The 22,821-nt window shown below is 36.5% G+C and overlaps 1 protein-coding gene across 9 annotated transcripts in view; it reads right to left on the bottom strand.

Moving 5' to 3' along the window:
• Nucleotides 1–22,821, bottom strand: part of LOC142336018 (V-type proton ATPase 116 kDa subunit a 1-like) — a 48,181-nt gene that overhangs the window by 9,998 nt on the left and 15,362 nt on the right. For 3 of the 9 annotated variants that reach the window (XM_075384488.1, XM_075384486.1, XM_075384487.1), the window contains exons 6-13: nt 22,462–22,782; nt 21,416–21,629; nt 20,882–21,021; nt 15,859–16,098; nt 15,141–15,305; nt 9,002–9,268; nt 8,215–8,382; nt 6,478–6,504 (exon numbers count right to left, since the gene is read on the bottom strand). In XM_075384488.1, coding sequence (XP_075240603.1) covers nt 6,478–6,504; nt 8,215–8,382; nt 9,002–9,268; nt 15,141–15,305; nt 15,859–16,098; nt 20,882–21,021; nt 21,416–21,629; nt 22,462–22,782 — 1,542 coding nt within the window. Of the gene's footprint in view, nt 1–6,477; nt 6,505–7,023; nt 7,039–8,214; nt 8,383–9,001; nt 9,269–15,140; nt 15,306–15,858; nt 16,099–20,881; nt 21,022–21,415; nt 21,630–22,461; nt 22,783–22,821 lie in introns of all 9 variants that reach the window. The other 6 variants (XM_075384493.1, XM_075384490.1, XM_075384492.1 and 3 more) reach the window with 3 other exon arrangements.

Genomic DNA, 22,821 nt, shown 5'->3' with positions numbered 1-22,821 from the left:
AAAAGTCAAATGCGTCAGACAAAAAATCGGTCAAGCGAAAAATCGCATAAAAAAGGCCAACATACAAATATAATTGCTACAAACTTCGTTTGAGAGCAATTAATAATTGCAACAGACTTTGTTGGAGAGCAAATGAAAAATAGATTAAATAACGGGCCTCTCTAAAAGAAGGCAATTTGAAGCTCTCAAATCAGGGAACCTCTTTAACCGCCACCTTGAAGATTTCAAAGAATCAAATATTCCCAATAACTCAAACCTAGTTTGAGGAAAACAAGGAAGATTTATTCACTTCATTTTTGCATTATCGCTTCGCATATAACTTCTGATTTTTTATCCATTGACTGGCATAAAAACCAATTTAAAACTTCGCCTGATTATTTTTGGCCACTTAAATTGTTGATTACAAAACTAATCAGTTTTCTCAACTTTGTTGACTTTTTAACTCTAACGCGGGCAATTTTGGACACATAGCGTCATTTAATGACAACCAAATAAGAAAACAGCTGAAACTAAAGATACACTAAAAATAAACATAGCCGGCAAATTGACGGAAAATAGCCGCCGTTGGCGCGCTTGATGCACATCGGGATTGGAACGAAAAAAAAGCGGTGGGGGGTCAAAAGTGGGGGTGTATTCAACCTCTAAACCTCTAAGAACCAACCTTCACACCATAAGTAGAATTCTCCTAAATAGTTTGAGCTGAAAGCAATGCCCACGGGCGCTACCTGTTTATCCCGTTTTTGAGGACGAAAAGTCAAATGCGTCAGAAAAAAAATCGGTCAAGCGAAAAATCGCATAATAAAGGCCAACATACAAATATAATTGCTACAAACTTCGTTTGAGAGCAATTAATAACTGCAACAGACTTTGTTGGAGAGCAAATGAAAAATAGATTAAATAACGGGCCTCTGTAAAAGAAGGCAATTTGAAGCTCTCAAATCAGGGAACCTCTTTAAACGCCACCTTGACGATTTCAAAGAAACAACAATTCCCAATAACTCAAAAGTAGTTTGAGGAAAACAAGGAAGATTTATTCACTTCATTTTTACATTATCGCTTCGCATATAACTTGTGATTTTTTATCCATTGATTGGCATAAAAACCAATTTAATACTTCGCCTGATTATTTTTGGCCACTTAAATTGTTGATTACAAAACTAATCAGTTTTCTCAACTTTGTTGACTTTTTAACTCTAACGCAGGCAATTTTGGACAAATAGCGTCATTTAATGACAATCAAATAAGAAAACAGCTGAAATTAAAGATACACTAAAAATAAACATAGCCGGCAAATTGCCGGAAAATAACCGCCGTTGGCGCGCTTGATGCACATCGGGATTGCAACAGAAAAAAGCGGTGGGGGGTCAAAATTGGGGGTGTATTCAACCTCTAAACCTCTAAGAATCACCCTTCACACCATAAGTATAATTCTCCTAAATAGTTTGAGCTGAAAGCAATGCCCACGGGCGCTACCTGTTTATCCCGTTTTTGAGGACGAAAAGTCAAATGCGTCAGACAAAAAATCGGTCAAGCGAAAAATCGCGTAATAAAGGCCAACATACAAATATAATTGCTACAAACTTCGTTTGAGAGCAATTAATAACTGCAACAGACTTTGTTGGAGAGCAAATGAAAAATAGATTAAATAACGGGCCTCTGTAAAAGAAGGCAATTTGAAGCTCTCAAATCAGGGAACCTCTTTAAACGCCACCTTGACGATTTCAAAGAAACAACAATTCCCAATAACTCAAAAGTAGTTTGAGGAAAACAAGGAAGATTTATTCACTTCATTTTTACATTATCGCTTCGCATATAACTTGTGATTTTTTATCCATTGATTGGCATAAAAACCAATTTAATACTTCGCCTGATTATTTTTGGCCACTTAAATTTTGATTACAAAACTAATCAGTTTTCTCAACTTTGTTGACTTTCTAACTCTAACGCAGGCAATTTTGGACAAATAGCGTCATTTAATGACAATCAAATAAGAAAACAGCTGAAACTAAAGATACACTAAAAATAAACATAGCCGGCAAATTGCCGGAAAATAACCGCCGTTGGAGCGCTTGATGCACATCGGGATTGGAACAGAAAAAAGCGGTGGGGGGTCAAAATTCGGGGTGTATTCAACCTCTAAACCTCTAAGAACCACCCTTCACACCATAAGTATAATTCTCCTAAATAGTTTGAGCTGAAAGCAATGCCCACGGGCGCTACCTGTTTATCCCGTTTTTGAAGACGAAAAGTCAAAAGCGACAGACAAAAAATCGGTCAAGCGAAAAATCGCATAAAAAAGGCCAACATACAAATATAATTGCTACAAACTTCGTTTGAGAGCAATTAATAATTGCAACAGACTTTGTTGGAGAGCAAATGAAAAATAGATTAAATAACGGGCCTCTGTAAAAGAAGGCAATTTGAAGCTCTCAAATCAGGGAACCTCTTTAAACGCCAACTTGAAGATTTCAAAGAATCAAATATTCCCAATAACTCAAAACTAGTTTGAGGAAATCAAGAATGATTTATTCACTTCATTTTTGCATTATCGCTTCGCATATAACTTCTGATTTTTTATCCATTGATTGGCATAAAAACCAATTTAATACTTCGCCGGATTATTTTTGGCCACTTAAATTGTTGATTACAAATCTAATCAGTTTTCTCAACTCTGTTGACTTTTTAACTCTAACGCAGGCAATTTTGGACAAATAGCGTCATTTAATGACAATCAAATAAGAAAACAGCTGAAACTAAAGATACACTAAAATTAAACATAGCCGGCAGATTGCCGGAAAATAACCACCGTTGGCGCGCTTGATGCACATCGGGATTGGAACAGAAAAAAGAGATAAATTGACCGAATTTTTTTTCTGCTTTTTTTCGTGTTAAAATGTGTTCTCATTTGGCGTGCAGTTTCAGTTGGATTGTAAAACTATACATAATTGAATTTCTAAACTGAAAGCTAACAAGGTTAACACCAATGTCAACTAGAATAAACTCTAATGATTTTTGATAATCTAATTCTCAATGACAATGACCGGGCTTTATCTGTTTATCCTGCTTGAGTTTGACAGTATTCACCACATTGCGTAATTGAATGCCTGAAAGAATTTAATATCAATTCAGTTGAAAAAGTGAGTGAAGTAATTCAGAAGTCAAGCGTTTTTCATTGAGAAATTTTCAAGAATTTTCATTGAATAAACAAAAAACGAGACCTAGAACGGACTATGAGTGAACTGGGAAAACCATTTCTAAAAATATCAGATTAAAAACATTTTAAAATTCAACATGAATGTCAAAATGCCGCATGTGAACAATAAACCCCTAGCGAGAGATGGAAGTTTGCTATTAACAAAAAAACTAAGCCTAGAATGGACTATGAATGGACTGGGAAAACCATTTAGAAAAAATCCTAAAAAGTGAAATTGCCGCATGAGAACAAAAAACCACTAGCGAGAAAGCGAATTTTTGTTCAAACACCGTTTTCTCACTCTACTTCAAAATTAGAGCGCCGCAAAACTACTCGCTTTTTCGCTCCAATTCCTGTTTCGGCGTGACCAAAATCACAACTCCAATTTGACTTCAAAAATCATGAAAATGTGTGAACAGATCTAAAAAAAAGACAGCACCCAATACAATTCAAAACATAGCCGGTAGAATACCGGAAACGACTCGAATCGTCGTAAAAAATAAATCTCTACCCTAACTTGGACAAACTCAGAATATCGAAAAAAAAACACTAGAAATAACAAAAATAGTAGACCAATATAACATAAAAGGTACGTTGGGGGGGGGGGGGGGGGGGGGTACGTGGGGGGTGGGGGTAGTTTTTTTGGGGGGAGGGGGGCGGGGTAGGTAATTAAATGGGATCAAATTTTCTCAAATTGACCTCTTCACCTTGAATTACAGACTGTTACCATTTGCTATACATTACAAACTAAGCTATTGTTAAAGTCCAATGTTCGAAAACAGAAGTCAACAATCAAAAACGGAGGTAAAAGCTTGACTAGAAAGAAGTCAAAATTCAAGTCATGAACAAACTTGCTTTCTGCTAAAAAAACCTGTACAATCTCAATGCTCGTCTTCGAGTCGTAATTATTTGAGTTGCAAAAAAGGACAGAGCCTAAATTATAGCCGTTTGAGAGGCTGACGACGGCTATTAGAAATTTACCGAAAAGTAACACCAAACTCTTGAAAAATTTATAGCAGTTTTGTTCCATCGAACCACAAAAACTATTCCGCATGTAAACTTTCTCGCTTCGTTTTAAGACTTGGTGGCCACTTTCTCCAATAAAAAAAGCTATTACTCCTAAATCTTCGCCTCTATCGCATACTCGTTGCAATGTACAAAATGAGAGTATCTAATCATCTCCATAAATTTTAAAAACATAGCCGGCAGATTGCCGGAATAGCTGCGAAAGAATAGACCTGCGTGCCATATAATAGAGATAGAAACAGATAGATCTAAATTAAAAAATCGACGCCGCTCAAAAACAATTAGGCTAAAAAACATTCAGCGATAAATTAGTAAAGCTTGTTAAAATTCAGAAGCCCCTTATTAGGGACCTTTACTGCACATAGTTCCTTTGACCTTAAACAAATTCAAATTAAACTTAAGTTTTTAAAGTGCAAAAGTCATTTTATTGAGTGAGGTAAGTCACGTATGATCAAAATCTAATCACGCAAATAACCAAAAAACTTTCGCTAAAGCGAGTGAGAAATGACGTCACGCGCGCAAATGCTGTTAGTGAGAGGAAGAAGTCATTCAGAAAATTTGACTTTTTCAGCTTTGCTGTGTGAACAAATGTAAAACGAAAAAAGAGCGTCAGACGACGAAACAAAAAAACATAGCAGGACAAGTCCTGACGTACAATTCAAAGAATTTTCATTGACTAAAAAAACTAGAACTAGAACGGACTATGAATGGATTGGAAAAACCATTTAGAAAAAAATCCGATCCAAAAAATTGAAAAAACAGTAAAAATCAAAGTGAAATTGCCGCATGTGAACAAAAAACCACTAGCGAGAAAGCGAATTTTTGTTCAAACACCGTTTTATCACTCTACTTTAAATTTAGAGCGAAAAAATTTCACGCCGCAAAACCACTCGCTTTTTCGCTCCATTTCCTGTTTCGGCGTGACCAAAATCACTACTCCAATTTGACTTCAAAAATCATGAAAATGTGTGAACAGATCTTAAAAAAAAAGACAGCGCCCCAATACAATTCAAATTCTTTGAATTGTAAAAATTCTTTGAATTGTAAAAAACCAAGAGCACCGCAATATAGCTACGCTCAGCTTACAGCTTCGCAGCTATAATAAAGGAAAGCCCGAAAGGCTCAATTTGTTAACGCAAAGGAAACACACCTTCTTTTATTGCCACACATTTACACAACTTTGATGTAGGCAGTGACTACCCGCGTTATTAAGTATTAAATATGACATAAAAATCAAAATTGGTAAACGGATAACTCGTGAATGGAACAGACAGATGTCGAATGAATTTCTCTAACATAATGGGGTGCCTAACAGGAATATTCCAAGCAAAGTACGGGCTATTTTGAAGCAAGGAAAAATCAAGCAAAAGCAGCCAAAGCTGGTAGGCATAAATACCGCTCAATAGACCAGCAAGACCCAAATAACCACTACAATCTTAGAGAGCAATCAATAAAGTAAATAACTTAAAGTAGATAGTTTACCAAGTAGGAGATTGATTCATGTAAGTTGCGTAGTTGTAGTATCTTCAGTTAGAACCCAATAAGCTCTCTTCTCTCGCTTAGCCCAAAAAGATGGCGATTGAATAAGAGACAAATTCTTAGTGCAAAATGAGTGGCACAAGGACAATGAAAGTGATCAATTAGTAGGACCAAAACCCAAAATCAAAACATACATTTACACGTTAACATATACAAAACAGCATATGCCCCTTCGACCGCCGAATTGGCCGACAGGAGGCTGAGCCGACAACCAAGAAATGAGAATTTAAATCAACACCCCGACTGCACACCAATTGTAATGGTTGGGCGAACAAGTGATATTTTGACCAATTAGATTTGTCGACCAATAAGGCGTCGGCCCAATTTCTTGTCCCAATTCCTTGACGGCTAAAGCCCCTGTCGGTCAATAATCCTAGCACCCTCTGTCCTTAGGCGCAATTGGTTCAGCGTCACAAACACCACCCTCCTCCAGGAAGTAATTAATAATACGCAATATTAACTAATTAGTATTCATAACCAAGTTAGGAAATGAAGTTATGTCATCAAAAATGATAACGAATACCACATAAATGTGATGAGTGAAAATGGCAAACAATTGCGAAGCCCAAGAAATGACCTTTAACACCATCAAATAAAAAATAAGATTTGGATTTCAGTAAATTCATTAATTTAGTTAGTTAGTTAGTTAGTTAATAATTAGTAACTTGATACCAAGGCAGAGAGGATAGTTGATTGAAGACAGAAATTTTTTAACTTACGTTTCCAAGTGCGCTGTTTCGTTTCGTCTTAAAAACCGAAATAACATTAAAACCTCGACCTAAATTTTGTTCAAAGTAAGACCACCAAGGTCAACTCAAAAAAGCTATCCTCAATTTATAAACCTATAACTGATAATACAGGTTTTCAGCTTTATTAATCATTGCATCGCTGTTCTGCTCTTCCAAATATCGGCAACAAAAGACTGATTTCTTTTTCTATTCTTTTTCTCTAGGTTAATTTACAGTTTTGAATACATGTAACGAAGTTTGTGCTTGTTTAGTACTTGCGAACAATTTTTTTCCTTTCATTTTAAAATTTCTCTAGGACGGGTAGATAGCATCGGACTCTTACTTTGAAAGGTCGTCATTTCGACAGGAAATTTTTATTTTAAGTTTGAAAAAAACTTCATGATCTAAATTCATGCACATGTGGATGCAAATATAAATGCATGCGAGACATTACAGTTTCTGACATTGACGCAGAGGTAGCAATCGCCGCTAAAAGGAGCTAAAATAAGTGAGTATTTCATTCTCTCTTCAACAAACCTGGAATGCGTACACCTAAAGGAGAGGAGAAATTAACTGATTAATGGACACTCACATCGGAAACTGACATCTCTAGCATGGATTTGGATTTGGTATATTTTGGCTTTTGGAAAAAATCGGAATATTTAGGAAGCCCCAGGGTTTAAACGCAAAATGTAAAGCTTGCCTGTAATTTTCTCTATGGGTTGCTCTTGATATATCAATCTCAGTAAATAATACCCACGGCATAAGGATTGCGCACCAATTCCAAACTTTTTTGTTCCACACAGCCACATTTATACATTGCCGAATATGCATTTCTAATACGCGCACCATCAACAAAAGCGGTTCTCCGAATAGGAATCTCAGAAATTTCGAGGTAATAAAAAATCCAAATATAAATCTTTTAGATATCACATAAGATTTGTATGACATCAACTGAGATTCTAGTATAGAAGAATTAATTTATCCTTTGTATCATAATACAAAATACTGACAGTGAGCAAGCAGTAAATACGATCGATACTCGGAAAGGACAGGAATCTGGGTTTTGCGACCCTCACTAAAACTGACCTATAGTACGAGTATTCGGACGGTTTATCCCTGATTGTTAGTTTAAGTTAAAGAGAGTAGTCCTTATGTAAAAGAGATGCCCCACAACCACAACAAAGCCCCTATTGGATTGACGGGTGAGTGCACGTGAGATAGAGAGAGAAAGAGTCCTCTTATGGGATCTCATCATCAATACAATGATGGAGACAAAGTTGCCAAGCTACAGTGCTAACAACCAATCACAAGTGAAGGGCTCGTTAAAAAAATTAGAGTACTCCATTTTGACAGAAACCTGTGACCTGATATGTACTGTCCAAATTTAGACAAGAATTCTAGTTTATAATCCACATTATAATACCCGCAAGAATTTTGCCATTGAGTTTTTACAACTGATAAACTATGAGGTCATCCAAAAATTCCAAGGTCACAGACATCGTGTTCAAAGCTTGCGCATACCCACCTGAATGCCCCCTCAAAGAACGGGTATTGTGATATCTGATTTTGAAAAAAGCAGCTTATTAATGTACGATCAGGATCATGATCAGTTAGATCAGGATATTAGCACTGCAACTTGACTATATCTTCAAGAAAATGTCCCAATTGCCCACTATATGCATAAATTTTCCCAGATCCTCTTAAAAAGTGCTGTGGCTTAATTACTTGAGTGAGTGCGTCAGTAGAGCAACCCTGCTGTGGCTGTGAGGCAGATCTCTGCTCATAGAGCGAGTTCTCGCTTGTGACCGTATCACTGTTCATTGATGACCTCTTAGCTCTTTTATAGGCTGGAGCAACTGACCAATCAAGGCAGAGCAAATTGTTGGCAGTAGCCTGACGAATAGAGATAGACTTCGTAGAGAAAAGGCAATAAAGTAGCGTAGTGTTAGTTTGTTAATAGTGCCAGCCAGTTAATATGCCGTGAATAAGAAAGGGGGCATAGAATCAGAGTTTGCTATTCAGAATTCCTTTTCATACTTAGTCTGCCTACTAATTATTTCAAAGCATTAAATGCATATCCTCTCACTTGTATTAGGATGAAATGGTTTTATGATAAAAAATATCCTTATAGGACGATCGACGCTACGAGCGTGTGTGGTGGCGAGGGCACTCTTATTCAATGAGAGGATCTTTGAAAGCAGCCAAATTTTTACCTCAGATTTCAGTTTTTCAATTTAATGGGTCGCAAAAGAAGAGCAATTTGTCCAATTGTAACCCGAACATTTAAGGTTTTGTAACCCGAACAACTTTTCAATTCGCGTACCAATTTTCGACCATTTTCAATCACCTTTTCTTTTTCTTGTATTTTACTTTTGAATAAATATTCCCAAATATTTATTATCAGATGGCAAACTCAACTGTTTGTAGGAGGGTCGTTTAGATGACAGCAATTGCGGACAACCATAAGCACAATTCAGTTTAGTGTATGAGCATACAGAGAAGTCCAACTTACAGCTGCTGGGTTTTTGTGCTGAATGTACATGACGATAGGCTTGAACAGCAACATCCACGGCACACACGCCACTCCAATGACCAGCAGAATGCACTGGACAGTGTATTGACCAGTGTAGAGATCGTCGTCTGGTTTTCCGAACATGAACATGTTGGTGAATGTGATCAGCAGCTGAGGAGCTCTGTAGGAGTTCGTGTGATCGAAAGCGAACCACTTGTAGAAGATCATGAACACCAGATAGCCAAACAGTCCGCCCAGAAACAGGACCTGAAAAAATAGATTTATGCAAATACATAGAATAATAATCGCTGATAAAATTATCAAACTGCATCAGAAAAGGAACTGAGTTATTATTCTGAGCTCCTGATTAAACAGCCTGCTAACTATTATGAATAGTGAGCACTTATGTAAGTCTACTTTAGCCACAACGCTGGCTCCAAATTTTGTTCTTAAAAAAATTCTTTAGTTTTCTTTAATTCTTTAAAAAAATTAAAGTTAATATATAGAAGGAAGAATGATCATTTCAAAAATTGAACAGAAAGTTAGTTCTAAATCAACAATTTTCTAAAGTTTGCAGTTTGTTCAGAAATCAACCAAGCGCTTGAAAAACGACGGATTATTTGAAAAAATTATATTAAGAGCTAAGAAAATAGGAAAGAAAATTAAGAGCAAAGAAAATAGAAACACCCAGGTCCTTTACAGAGTTAAAAAAAACAATTCCAATCACTTATAGAGAAAACCGCCGACCAATCCATTTGAGCTCATGGGATCAAAAACACAGACAACATAGCCACCAAATATCAGTAATAACCGCGGTTGACTCCTAGATCTAAACTAGGATCGAAACAGGTAAAATAACAAGTTTCAAAATGTGAGCAGTTTTTGATGGATTTATTACTCAGGATTCTCTTAAATCGACTTAGAACAATTAGAAACCTCTTAAGTTTAACAACAATACCAATCAGTAATCACTTGAGCGAACTCCGATAATCTAATTCGCTTTATTTAATGATGGGGCCTCGACGGTTCATGTCTCTTTCAATTTCTGTGACGCAAAAATTCCAATTTCCTTTGGTTGAAACAGTGAGTGAATTTAACCAGAAGTGACAAGATGGCTTAGTAAAAATGAAAGGTAACGCACGCGCCGAAAAATAGCAGACAAGTACTGTATTAAAATTTGAAGATTTCTAATTGGCAAAAATTTGAAACATACCCGTCAGATTGCCGGAAAATAGCCACGAAGGAACAGAAAAACAAACTGATTTTTGTACAAAAACACTTTGAAAGTGCGAACTATTTCAATTGATCTCGTAGTTAGATATACTCCTGTTTCTAAATGAGAGGATGCAGGGGCTATTATAAATATCAAAACGCATTAGAGATGTTATCTAAGACTAATAAGAACAAAATTCAAGTAGCGGGCATTTAAACATGGCCTTTATTGGTTCATCCCGTTTCGATTTCGTTTTTAGATACTGATTCTGTTCACTTTAAATTGCTTTGCTGAGCAACTGCTGCTTGCAAGCACTTTGAGCAGATTGAGAGAAAGAAACTAGCATATAGAAGTCAAAAAGATTTTATGCAAAATACTGAACACGCTGTGAAAAAAGGTAAACATACCCGGCAGATTGCCGGAAAATAGCCGCCGTTGATTCCAATAAGCATGATAGGGATTGAAAGAATAGAAGATATTGAAAAAAAATTGTACAAAAACATTATTTAAGTCCGATTTATTTTGATGGCATTTCGTAGTTGAATATAACGTACTTCTGTTTCTTAGAGAGAGGATACAGGGGCTAAAATCAATACCAATAATCATTAGAGATGGTAACTAAGACTTATAGAAACGACGTTCAAATAGCGGGCATCTAAAATTGGGCTTTATGGGTTTATCCCGTTTCTACTTCTGACTTCAATTTTTTATACTGACTCTGTTTATTTTGAATTGCTTTGCTGAGCAACTGATGTTCAAAATCACTTTTAGCAGAATGAGAGAAGAGAAAAACTAGCCTAGAGAAGTCAAAAATATATCACGCAAAATGTTGAAAAAGCGGCAAAATGAGGTAAAGAGAAACATTTTTTTATTCGACGAAGTAAAAAAAAAACATAGCAGGACAAGTCCTGACCTACAATTCAAAGAATTTTCATTGACTAAACAGAAAACTAGACCTAGAACGGACTATGAATGGATTGGGAAAACCATTTAGAAAAAAGTCCGATCCAAAAATTGAAAAAAAAACAGTAACAGTCAAAGTGAAATTGCCGCATGTGAACAAAAAACCACTACCGATAAAGCGAATTTTTGTTCAAACACCGTATTCTCACTCTACTTTAAAATTAGAGCAAAAAAATTTCACGCCGCAAAACCACTCGCTTTTTTGCTCCATTTCCTGTTTCGGCGTGACCAAAACCACTACTCCAATTTGACTTCAAAAATCATGAAAATGTGTGAACAGATCTTAAAAAAAAGACAGCGCCCCAATACAATTCAAATTCTTTGAATTGTAAAAATAGGAGCGCTATAATAGCCGGCTGAGAAGATGAGGGCGGCTATTAAATACAAAAAATTCTAGTTCGACACAGCAGGATAAGTCCTGAAATACAATCCAAAGAATTGAACAAAAAACTACTGTATCTGAAAAATGAACAAACTACCTCAAAAGTTGAAAAACTAAAAAACGAAACTTAATAAACAAAAATATAATCAAAGCTAAACCTCCAAGCTTTCACCCTGAAGGCCAAATTTGATCCCTTTGAATACGCCCATTTACCCACGCAAAAGACTTGAAAGGGGTTTATTGGCCATAGTAAAAATTGAAAATAACAGAATTTGTTTTAAGTCTCTAAATTTTGGGATGTTACTATGCTCAAAAATATATTTTTATCTCTCGGATCAGTCCAGTTATACATCTGCAAGACCTTTGAAAATTTCATTGTCCCGAAATATCGATAAACTCAATTTTTGTGACACTGAAATCTTCACAACCATTTCCTTGTCTTCAAATGCTTCACAGGGTCACAAAGATCAATAAACCCAGAAAACGATAACAAAAAATTTGAAGAGCTGGCCCATTGCGAAAACGGTTTCACTGACCCATTGGGAACAGTAAACTCAGAACATGACAATTATTTTCAGAAAAACTTAATTTTTCCCAAAGAATTGCAAAAAACATTCCATTGACCCTAGCAGTAACCTATTATCAAACCTTGGAGGAAGTTTGCTCGGCCCTGTGCTCAGAAACTATCCCTGTGCTCAAACTATCCCTGTGCTCGGCCCTGTGCTCAGAAATTTCATTGTGCTCAGAAACTATCCAGTAACCCAATTTAAAGCCTAAAAAGTCTCACTTGACCCTAAAGAATGATAAACATTTTTCAATTTCATTTCATCACATTTTTCAATTTCAAATTTTATCACAAAAAAATTGACATTAAAAAATTGAAGCCCAATCCATTGCCACTAGAAACTATGCAGTAACCTATGACCAAACCCTCGAGGAGGTTAAGTGTCCCCTGGGAATGGAAAAACATCAAAAAAAGAAACATTTTCAAAACATTTAAAAATGGAAAAATTAGTAAAATATAGCTTAAAACTCGTCAAAAAATGATTATTTCTTGCAGAAGAGCTTTATCAACTTCAACAAACATCAATTTCAGATTTTTCAGACAAAAACTCGAAAAGTGACAAAAAACGTATTAAATTGCAACATTTTGGGCTCAAAAATTAATATAATAAAAATCACCTTTTAACCTTGAACTAAGGCATTCCCAGCACCAATCTAAGCACTTGAAGGACTGCCAAAGCCATCTTTAGGCATCTAAGGACCACTGCGCTACTAAATCAACTAAGAGCCTCTAAATGACAACTAAAAGAAGCCAATGGCCTTAAACGACAGCTAGAATTAGCTAAGGGTCTCTAATGGAGCTTGATGTCCGCTGAGCGTTACCAGTTTATCCCGTTTTGAAAACTCAAAGATATGGAAAGAGGCATGAAAACATCTCACAAAAAACATAAAAGGACAAGCCCCAAATTATTATCCAAAGAAGTGAATAAACAATTGACCTGCCAATTAACATTTTCATAGCAATATTAAACTAAATTAGGCAAAAATAACCACGACCATACATTTGCAAAATTAAAAATTTTGTTTTACAAGATTTAGTGTTTTGCGAAACAAAAGAATAACACTTTATGAAAAAAACTTACCCTGCCCATACTTAGATTGAGTACAAAATACATCAACTTTGTGGGAATCGATGGCAGACGATTCAAAACTGAGGCAAAATTATAAGACAATAGAGGTCAAATTGGAAAAAAATTAGAAAACTCACACACAACGTGGAGCAAATTGGAGAACGTGAAGAACGTGGAGAACGTGAAGCAAATTAAATGACCAGAATCACGCCGCACTAAAGAATCAATGAAAAAGCCAGCGACAAGACCGAACCGAAAACTAACGAAAAATTCAAGACTAACTTTCAATTACTAAAAGTGTTCAATCAAAAAACCGATTACTACAAACTCATGAATTTAATTAGATGCATTTTTCCTCGTCAGCAACCAATGAAACATGTCATAAAAAAGACTGAATAAGAAAACCAAAAATACCAAATAATAAGACCAATTTTTTTGCAGAAAACCAAAGAACTGGCTTCTACTTTTTGATCATTAACAGCATAAAAGTTATCGAAACAATTAGCTCCACTCATTCCAAGAAATCGTAATCGGCAACCAAAGAGACCTGCCATTACTGAAAATAAGTTACTTAAGTATAATTCGAAGAAAGCAATAGCATTTACATCTAACGATTTGAATTCATTTATGCATACTTAGGAACTGATGAGACTCGTCATTAATGAAACTGAGATAAGACAACAAAGTGACAATAAAAACTTGCTAATGTAAAAAAATGACAAGTTTTTGAAACAAAATTAGTGTCAAATCAGAGCAATAAATTGCTGTAAACTGAAAAAATCGATAAAATAAATTTTATTAGAAACCTATGAGCTATATCACTAATGGGATTAAATGCTAAGACAGCAAAGTTTCAATAAATACGTGTAACTCTCAAAAATTCAAACTTTTTCAGAACAAATAGTGTAAAAGTCATCGAAACCGCAAGCTATGAACTCACACCACTAATTAGGTTCACTTATGTTTCATTAGCAACCAACGAGACCTTTCATTAATGATCCTTTGAGATAGGACATGAAGTTTTTTAAAAAGCGGACAGAAATCAAATACTCTCAGAAGTCATAAAAAGCTATAGCTGTCCTTTGATGAATTCAAGCAATTGCAAATAGGCGCAATTAGAACACATATGTCTCCTTTTAATAGCACTCAAGAGAAGAAACACTGAAAACAAAAGTCAAATTGAGGCACGTGAAAAATTCCCTCTGAAAATCTTTGTTGAAACACCAATTTTTCACTCCAATTTGAAGCGAGTTTGGATAAAATCACTCCTGAGACCTACTCGGCTTTTCGTCGCCTCTAGTGTGACCAAAATCGCCACTCTAATTTGACTTCTCATTGACATGAAAAAGCCGAAAGAAGTGTGACCAGATCTTGAAAAAAGAAAGCACACCAATACAATCCAAATACCACCAATACAAAAATAAGAGAGCTACAATAGCCGACTGAGAAGATGAGGGCAGCTATTAACTACTATACGAAAGGTCTAGGAATGGAACTTGAAAACCATTTAAATTATAACCGATCAAAAACTTGTCAAAGCAAGTCATATTACCGCATGTTTACAAATCTTTGTGGGAGACCTGTGAAACTATCTTGGACAGTAATAACGCCGGCTGAGTATATGACAAGTCTAATAAGTAATTCATCGGCCCTGAAGCTGTACGCAAAATCTTACTGAAATAAATGTATCCGAAAAGCCTGTATGCCTTTTTCATTTGCAAAGTTTTTTTTATTGAACTGCTTAGAGATGAAATACTCCATTACTTTCACACCAACCCATTTTTTAAATTATTCATTTTGAAAATTTGTTGTGGTGGGTAAATTTGTAGTCGGATTCTTCTATAACCAGCATTCGGTGGCAGATGAGGTAGCCAGACTAAAATACTGGGCTGATTCAAAAATTAACACGCTAAAACCCCCCAAAAAATCTGTGTTTTTTTGTAGTACCTGGGGTATGAACTCTCCGATGATATTGACGGGTTTGTGGAAGTAGGTGTGGTTGAGGAAGGAGAGGAAGACTCCGAACATCATGTGCATCACTCCCAGAATCACAGACAGCTTCATCTTGAACGAGTTCAGGAAGTCCAGCTTGTTCTCCGCCACTTGCCAGATCTAAATAACGCAAACATCGGATGTTCCAGACCTCTTAGCAAGAGCATTTTAACTTGTTACAATACACCAGTGATAGATTCAAACTTAGGGTTGAGTTCCCGAATTTGTGTATCTTTTATAAACGGCTTTTTTTCTTGTTCCCTGATGCATTAAAACAGCATTCAGCATGTCGAGCTGCTATTCATAGCTATATGAAGCTCAAACAAACTAAGTATTATTCCCATTTGGTTGCACCTTCAACCTTCTGACGCATTAGCAATTCGATAAACAACGGAAGCATAACAGTAGCTTTCAGTACGGTATTAACAAGAACAGGGAATCAGTAACGTCATACCTGGTCATGCCATTTACTTGAGCAATCAAATTTATTCTGTTTCGGCTCACCCCAGATTACTGGTTATATAGCTTTTACATCCTCAGGCGCACGAGCTATATATTTTACATTAAGTGCTATATAGGGGTCATAAAAACAACGGTGGAAAGATGTCAACAATGTTACCTCTATTCAGTTAAAATTACAGACCTTATATACTAATGAGAATCAAAAACGTACTGGGTCCATGCCGAATGGGTATGGTGAGTTGTCACCAAATGAACTCTCTGGATACAGCTGGACAGTGTCGTCCTTGCTTAGGGTCTTAAGTTTGTCAGCAACATCAGCTGGGATGCCCCACTGACTCCCGAATATGTTCATGCTCTTAGAGAAGAGGTCATTGTAGAGCAGCCCAGTGTACACTGAGAAGAGACCCATCAGGAAGATGACGTATCGACCCCCAAAGAACATGCTGAAGATCTGAACAGATATTAAGTAATAATTTGTGTCAATTTAGACCTCTTCTGACTGTGACCCCAGCTTAGTGCATTAGATGTAACCAGTACGCACGCATTTAATTGACACAATGATTTGCTATTCTCAAATACACGCTTTTTGTAATAGGGGACGCAAAAGGTACGTGGACAATTGACAAAAGACCGTGAATTTAACTTATTTGATTGAACTGCTGGGTTTCAAGACTAAATTTGATTAACATACCCAGCAGATTGCCGGAAAAAATCCGTAATTGATTCCAATAACTGGGATGGAAGAAACAGAACATTGAAAAAAAATTGATTGCCGTACAAAAACATTTTGAAAGTGCGAACTATTTTGATACTCCGTTTGTTAATGAGAGGGTACAGGGGCTAGTATCAATTCCCAAAAAGAATTAAAGACGTTTAAGCGGGCATTAAAATTGGGCTTTATAGGTTCATCCCGTTTTTATTCTGATTTCGTTTTCCCATACTGATTCTGTTCACTTTTGTTTGCTTTGCCGAGCAACTGCTGCTTAAAAGCACTTTGAGCAGAATGAGCGAAGAAGGGAACTACTCTAGAGAAATCAGACAAGAATTTTCATTGAATTAACAAAAAGAATCTAGACCCAGAGTGGATTATGAATGGCTTCGGAATGGCATTTAGAAAAAGAATTATATGAAAAAATCAAATTTAGAAACAAAATCAAAGTCAAAATGCCGCATGAGAACAAAAAAAACACTAGCGAGAAAACTAATTTTTGTTCAAACACCATTTTCGCACTCTGCTTGAAAATTCGAGCGAAAAAATTTCACGCCGCAAAACCACTTGCTTTTTTCGCTCCACTTTCTGTTTCGGCGTGACCAAAATCATTACCTCAATTTGACTTCAAAAATCATGAAAATCTGTGAACATATCTTCAAAAAAACATGCCCGGAAGACTCCGTTATTGACTCAAAGAGGATCTTAACTTACGCCCTAGCCATCAACTAACAAAACTAGCAAAACTATTTACTTCCTTTTATCTCTCAATTTGAAGAAAAAAATAGGAAACAAATTAGAAGAGAAAAGAAAAAGTGGAAGCTTATTCTTTGCAAGGAGAAAAACATTTTTTGCACGCGTTGCGACTTCATAAAAATTTTTGATAACAGAATGTCTCACATATTCAATTTCTGTTCAATAAAACCGCATATGTTAGAAAAAAAACTCACATATTGCTGGAAAATAGCCGCAATTGACTCCCATAAACCCGGTTGTGATTGAAAATTAATTTTTGTACATGAAAATAAAGTATGTACACGAAAATAAAGTATGAAATATGCTGATGTTCTTCCATAGTTAGACATACTCCTGTTTCTTAATGAGGGCATACAGAGTCTGGTATCAGCACCAATAAGCATTAGAGAAGTTAACTAAGATTTATAAGAACAAAGTTCAAGAAACCGGCATCTAAACTTGGGTTTCATGGGTTTAACCTGTTTCTATTTCTTTATTCATTTAATGGTTATTGACTCCGTTGATTCTAGATTGTTTTTCTGAGTCACATATGACTAAAAGTACTTAGACCAGACAGAAAAATTTAAAAAGATCAAGTCAAAAAATAGGACCACTATAATAGCGGGCTGAGAAACGGAGGGAGGACATTACAAAAAATGAACCGCGATTACATTTCGAAACATACCCGGCAGATTGCCGGAAAAAAGCCGCCGTTGATTCCAATAAGCATGATTGGGATTGAAAGAATAGAGGATATTGAAAAAAAAAGATTTTTGTACAAAAACATTTTTTAAGTCCAATTTATTTTGATGGCATTTCGTAGTTGAACATAACATACTTCTGTTTCTTAGAGAGAGAGAGAGAGAGAGAGAGGCTACAGGGGCTACTATCAATACCAATAAGCATTAGAGATGGTAACTAAGACTTATAGGAACGACGTTCAAATAGCGGGCATCTAAAATTGGGCTTTATGGGTTTATCCCGTTTCTACTTCTGACTTCAGTTTTTTATACTGACTCTGTTCATTTTGAATTGCTTTGCTGAGCAACTGATGTTCAAAATCACTTTTAGCAGAATGAGAGAAGAGAGAAACTAGCCTAGAGAAGTCAAAAAGATATCACGCAAAATGTTGAAAAAGCGGCAAAATGAGGTAAAGCGAAACATTTAAAAAAAATTGGAGCGCTATAATAGCCGGCTGAGAAGATGAGGGCGGCTATTAAAAAGAACAGCAAAAAATTTGACAAAATCTGAGAAACTCGTTAAATTTGTCAATAATTTTCTCTTAAAAATGTTGTCCCAATAGATGTTTTCAACAAACAAAGTAGTTCCTGTTCATTCACTCATCCCAAAACACTGGAAAACAAGCAAAAGTAGTAAAAACTGAAAACTTCAGAAATGATATATTTATTTTTTAAAAACATGTGCTGTCAAACCTTCAATTGTTTTCACGTAGTATTAATGACCCTACAACACCAACCTTAATTAAACAATTGAATATGAAAAATACTCTGAAAGACAGAAAAAAACATTGAATAAAAAACTGAGAACAGAAAAATTGAGCCAAAAATTGTCAAAATTTAGACTGTTTTCAGCTACAAAATTCAATTAATAATTATAAAATTAAAACGACATGAAAACCCACAGTAATACAAATTGCGACTAAAAAATTACCCCGGACACTAAAAACCTGAAAAAGTGTACAAAAACCACTAAAAAGGGTCCATAACGTCAACTAACAAAAATAGCTCAAGATTGCATACAAAATTCTAAAATATGATTAAGATGGTCAAATGCTCATAAACAATAGCGCCCCCAAACAAATTCTTTGAATTGTAATGACAAAAATAGGAGACTATAATAACCGGCTCAGAATATGAGGGCGGTTATTGACAAGTTGCCTAAACGGTATATCATTAACTCGGACTCATAACACATGCACGCAACACTAGATATCAGTTGAATAACCTTGCTGTTTCCTGTTTTTCTGACCTAGAAATTTTTCAGACTCTAAAATACACAAATTCCTGATTTAAATCTCCCTGTCAATTTGTTACGCCAAAACATAGCCGGCAGATTGCCGGAATAGCTGCGAAATAGACTTGCGTGCCGTAAAATACAGATGGAAAAAGATACAGAAGAGTGAGCTGATAATAGTTATCGCCGCCGCCTATAGAACTTACAAGTTTATTTCATTTTGGGTGCAAAAAAAAAGTTTTCCTGTCGCGCCTCGAACCGGCGATCTCCGGATTAACAGCCAGTCGCCTTAACCACTCGGCTGTCGGACCATACAATCAGTTCTCTTACAATCAACTTTGTTTTAGGAACAGATTCTGTTTCTGAATTACCGCAATTTAGGTCACGCAGAAAGCGTGAAATCAAGCGCGAGAAAGCCATTTAAGCAGTGACGAGACAGAATGTTCTAGAACAAATGTAAAACGAAAATAAAGCGTCAGACGACGAAACAAAAAAAAACCAAGAGCACCGCAATATAGCTACGCTCAGCTTACAGCTTCGCAGCTATAATAACGATCATCATAAGACATAGCCAGCAAATATTCGAAAAATAGCCGCCGTTGACCCGCCGTTTGACGCACTTTGTGATTGAAACAGAAAACGAAAAAAAGATAGAAATTGACAAAATTTGACAAAAGTCAAAGTGTCCTTATTTGGTGTGTAAATTCTGCATATTCGGTTAGATTCTAAAATAAAACTTAATTCAGCCTCCAAACGGAAGGCAGTTAAGCATAATAGTAATGTCGGCCAGCAATCGCCTTAATGCACTATGACTTAATGATCGGGCTTATATGTTTATTCCGTCTTTTTTGATTTTGCTCTTTTGACCCTGGCCGTATAACTACACTACGTAATTCAATAGGTGAAAGAATATAAAATTCATTCAACAGTGAGTAAAGTAAGTCAGAAGTCAAACGTGAAAAATCGTGACCATGTAAAACAAAGAAACATGATCAAAAGGTAAAGCAGATTTGAAAAAAAACAGAGCGCCTAAATAATGGCCGTTGAGAGGCTGACGGAGGCTCTTAAAAGACGGAGGCTCTTGAGGACGAACCAACAAAATAGAGAACATAAACGACTAACGTCGGGCGAATTGCTCTCAAACGACCCGCGAGCGGTTGGCTTCGTCAGTAGCTAGTCACGGTTTAGTGAGGCTGTTTTCGTCAGTAGCTAGTCACGGTTCAGTGAGGCTAGCTTCAGCTTAATTGAAGGGGCGTAAGGTGAGCGTAAGAAGGGGTGTTGGGTGTCAACTTCTAAGAACCACACTTCAATCCATAAGTATAATTCTCCAAAACAGTTTCTGTGAACCGCATACTTGGAGACCAGTGAGTTGAAAGGCTCTAAGAGCGCTTAATGCCCGCTGGGCGCTACTTGTTTATCCCGTTTTTGAGGACGAAAAGTCAAATGGGTAAGACGAAAAATCGGTCAAGCGAAAAACGCATTAAAAAAGACCGTCAGGACTAATATAGTTGTTACAACCTTCGATTGAGAGCAATTAATTACTTCGCAAAAACAACATCAGGAATTAATAGAGAAGAAAACTTTTATTTATCCACCATAAACAAGTAGCATAATAAAATTATTGAATTTTAAGTCTCGAAATCAAAAGGATAAGATCAAAAGGACAAACAACAAGATCACTGTGGTGTTCTGTTCAGTTTGCCCGAAGAAATACCTATCTATAGAAAAATGATCAGAATCACAAGTGAAGACGCACGCTGACCTTATAGGGATATTGAGAACAAACGCTGACATTATAATGACATTGAGAACAAACCTCGTTCTTGCTTTTAGCAGCAATGATCTGCTTCTCTTTCCAGATGAGGAGTCCAGCGAACAGAGCCATGATAAGTCCATGGCCACAGTCACCAAACATCACAGCGAACAAGAATGGAAACGAGATCACCGTGAACGGCACTAAACACACACACCATATAAACTTCAAGATCAAGTGAACAAAGATAAAAGAGAAAATGAGCATCAACGCTTATTTTTCGTCTACTTCCAATTTCGGACGCTCATAGTTATTCAACATGTCCAATTGATGCTCAATTTTTAAAAGTATGAGTCATAGCCACGACTTTTACGACGTTTTCTTACGTTTACTCAAGTAATTCAAGCACATTCTACATTGAAAACAATACAATAGCTCAGTCACTAATTTCTAGACTTAATTATAGGAACCCACTTATAACCAACTCGAGAACCCACTGATAGTCCCTTCGTGTTAGTGTAACTTGTGCACAAAAATTGCCTACAAAAATTAGTATTGAAATCAAGGTTCAAGTGTTAAAAACTAGACTTGACTAACTAGGGTTCATCTCTCTGTATGATGCCACTCCATACGCATCAATGATGGTCTGAAAACCCTCTGTGAACTTGTTGGTCCTGTTGAAAGTGGGCGGCTGCTCCTTCGTCGGGATCTGTGTCAACACACTCGGCACACTTGAACCCGCATCCGAGGTACCCTTGTCCAGCGCAGCTTGAATCTTGGGAATATCCGTTACCGGAATCCAGCATTGGACCTAGACGAAACAATTCGGAAATTGTAAACGCACTACTTCAACAGGCAGTCTGTTTGAACAATTATTTTTAACACTGCTGCTGCGTTTCCAATGTTTGATCTCAATTTTGAAGATGATTAAAAATTAAGTTGAAAAGTTCCCCCTGGATTTTTCAAATGCTTAGAAAACATAATTTTGCACAACGAGGAGGTAATAAACAGGCTAGTAGAAGCTCAATAATGCATAATTTCACTGTTCTGAAAACAAATCCATTGAAAATAAATCTATAAAATTACTCAAACCATGACAGCATAAAAAACTCACTAATGTATTTCCATCCCAACTCACTAATGTATTTCCATCCCAACTCACTAATGTATTTCCATCCCAACTCACTAATGTATTTCCATCCCAGCGAATTCAAACAATTAATTTGACAATGGAAGAAATTCAGTCTTTTTTTCTCCTTTCAGGCTTTTTGATATTGAGTTGCTATTTTAATGCATCATTTTATTTGGTGTACGTTTTACCCTCTGCTTGCCTTTGCATCAGTTCTCAAAACATTGCGCAAAGCTTCTTCTGATCCCCTTTGCCCCGTTTTCTACCTAAATTTGGCTCAAAACATGTTGTTTCTGCATTAGACTGCTGAGTTTCATGTGCCAAGATTTATCAAGATTTTAGCAAGCTGCGCCTAGAAATGTTTTTGCCTATCAGGATCTTGTTAAGAGGTTTCAAGTTTTGCAACACTTATCAAGATCTTGCATTACATGGCAAGGTTCACCAAGATTCGAGTCACTTGGACTGTACAGCCACTATCGTGTATAACTTTAAATGTAGAGAACCTTGAGCCTACCTGCAGATACTTCTGGGACACTTGGAACAGATTGAGTGTGTGATAGATGCTCTTTATCTTCCTCACTTTGCAGAACCATTGGGGCAAGTTAGCCGCAGCAGACTCCAACACCCGCGCCCTGTGTGACAGGGTTTGATCCAACACAGTTTGCAAATCAGCAATTCGTGCTTCTACTCCCTTCAGAGTCTCTCGCCGCTGTGCCGTGTCCTCGGGACAAGGGTAGAGCGTGGCACGGAACCCTTCACAAATCTTCTTCACTCGATTTCCAAGTTGTTCGCCTTGGAAGAACACGATGAACACACACTTGCGCAACGAATCTCCCTACAATAAAAAAAACAAATTTCAGAAAACCTCATTAAA

Source organism: Convolutriloba macropyga, chromosome 3, assembly GCF_964194025.1.
Source record: "Convolutriloba macropyga chromosome 3, txConMacr16.3, whole genome shotgun sequence".
Taxonomy (NCBI): Eukaryota; Metazoa; Xenacoelomorpha; order Acoela; family Convolutidae; genus Convolutriloba; species Convolutriloba macropyga.
The sequence above is the reverse complement of the archived record's forward strand: the minus strand, read 5'-3'. Positions and strand labels throughout refer to the sequence as shown.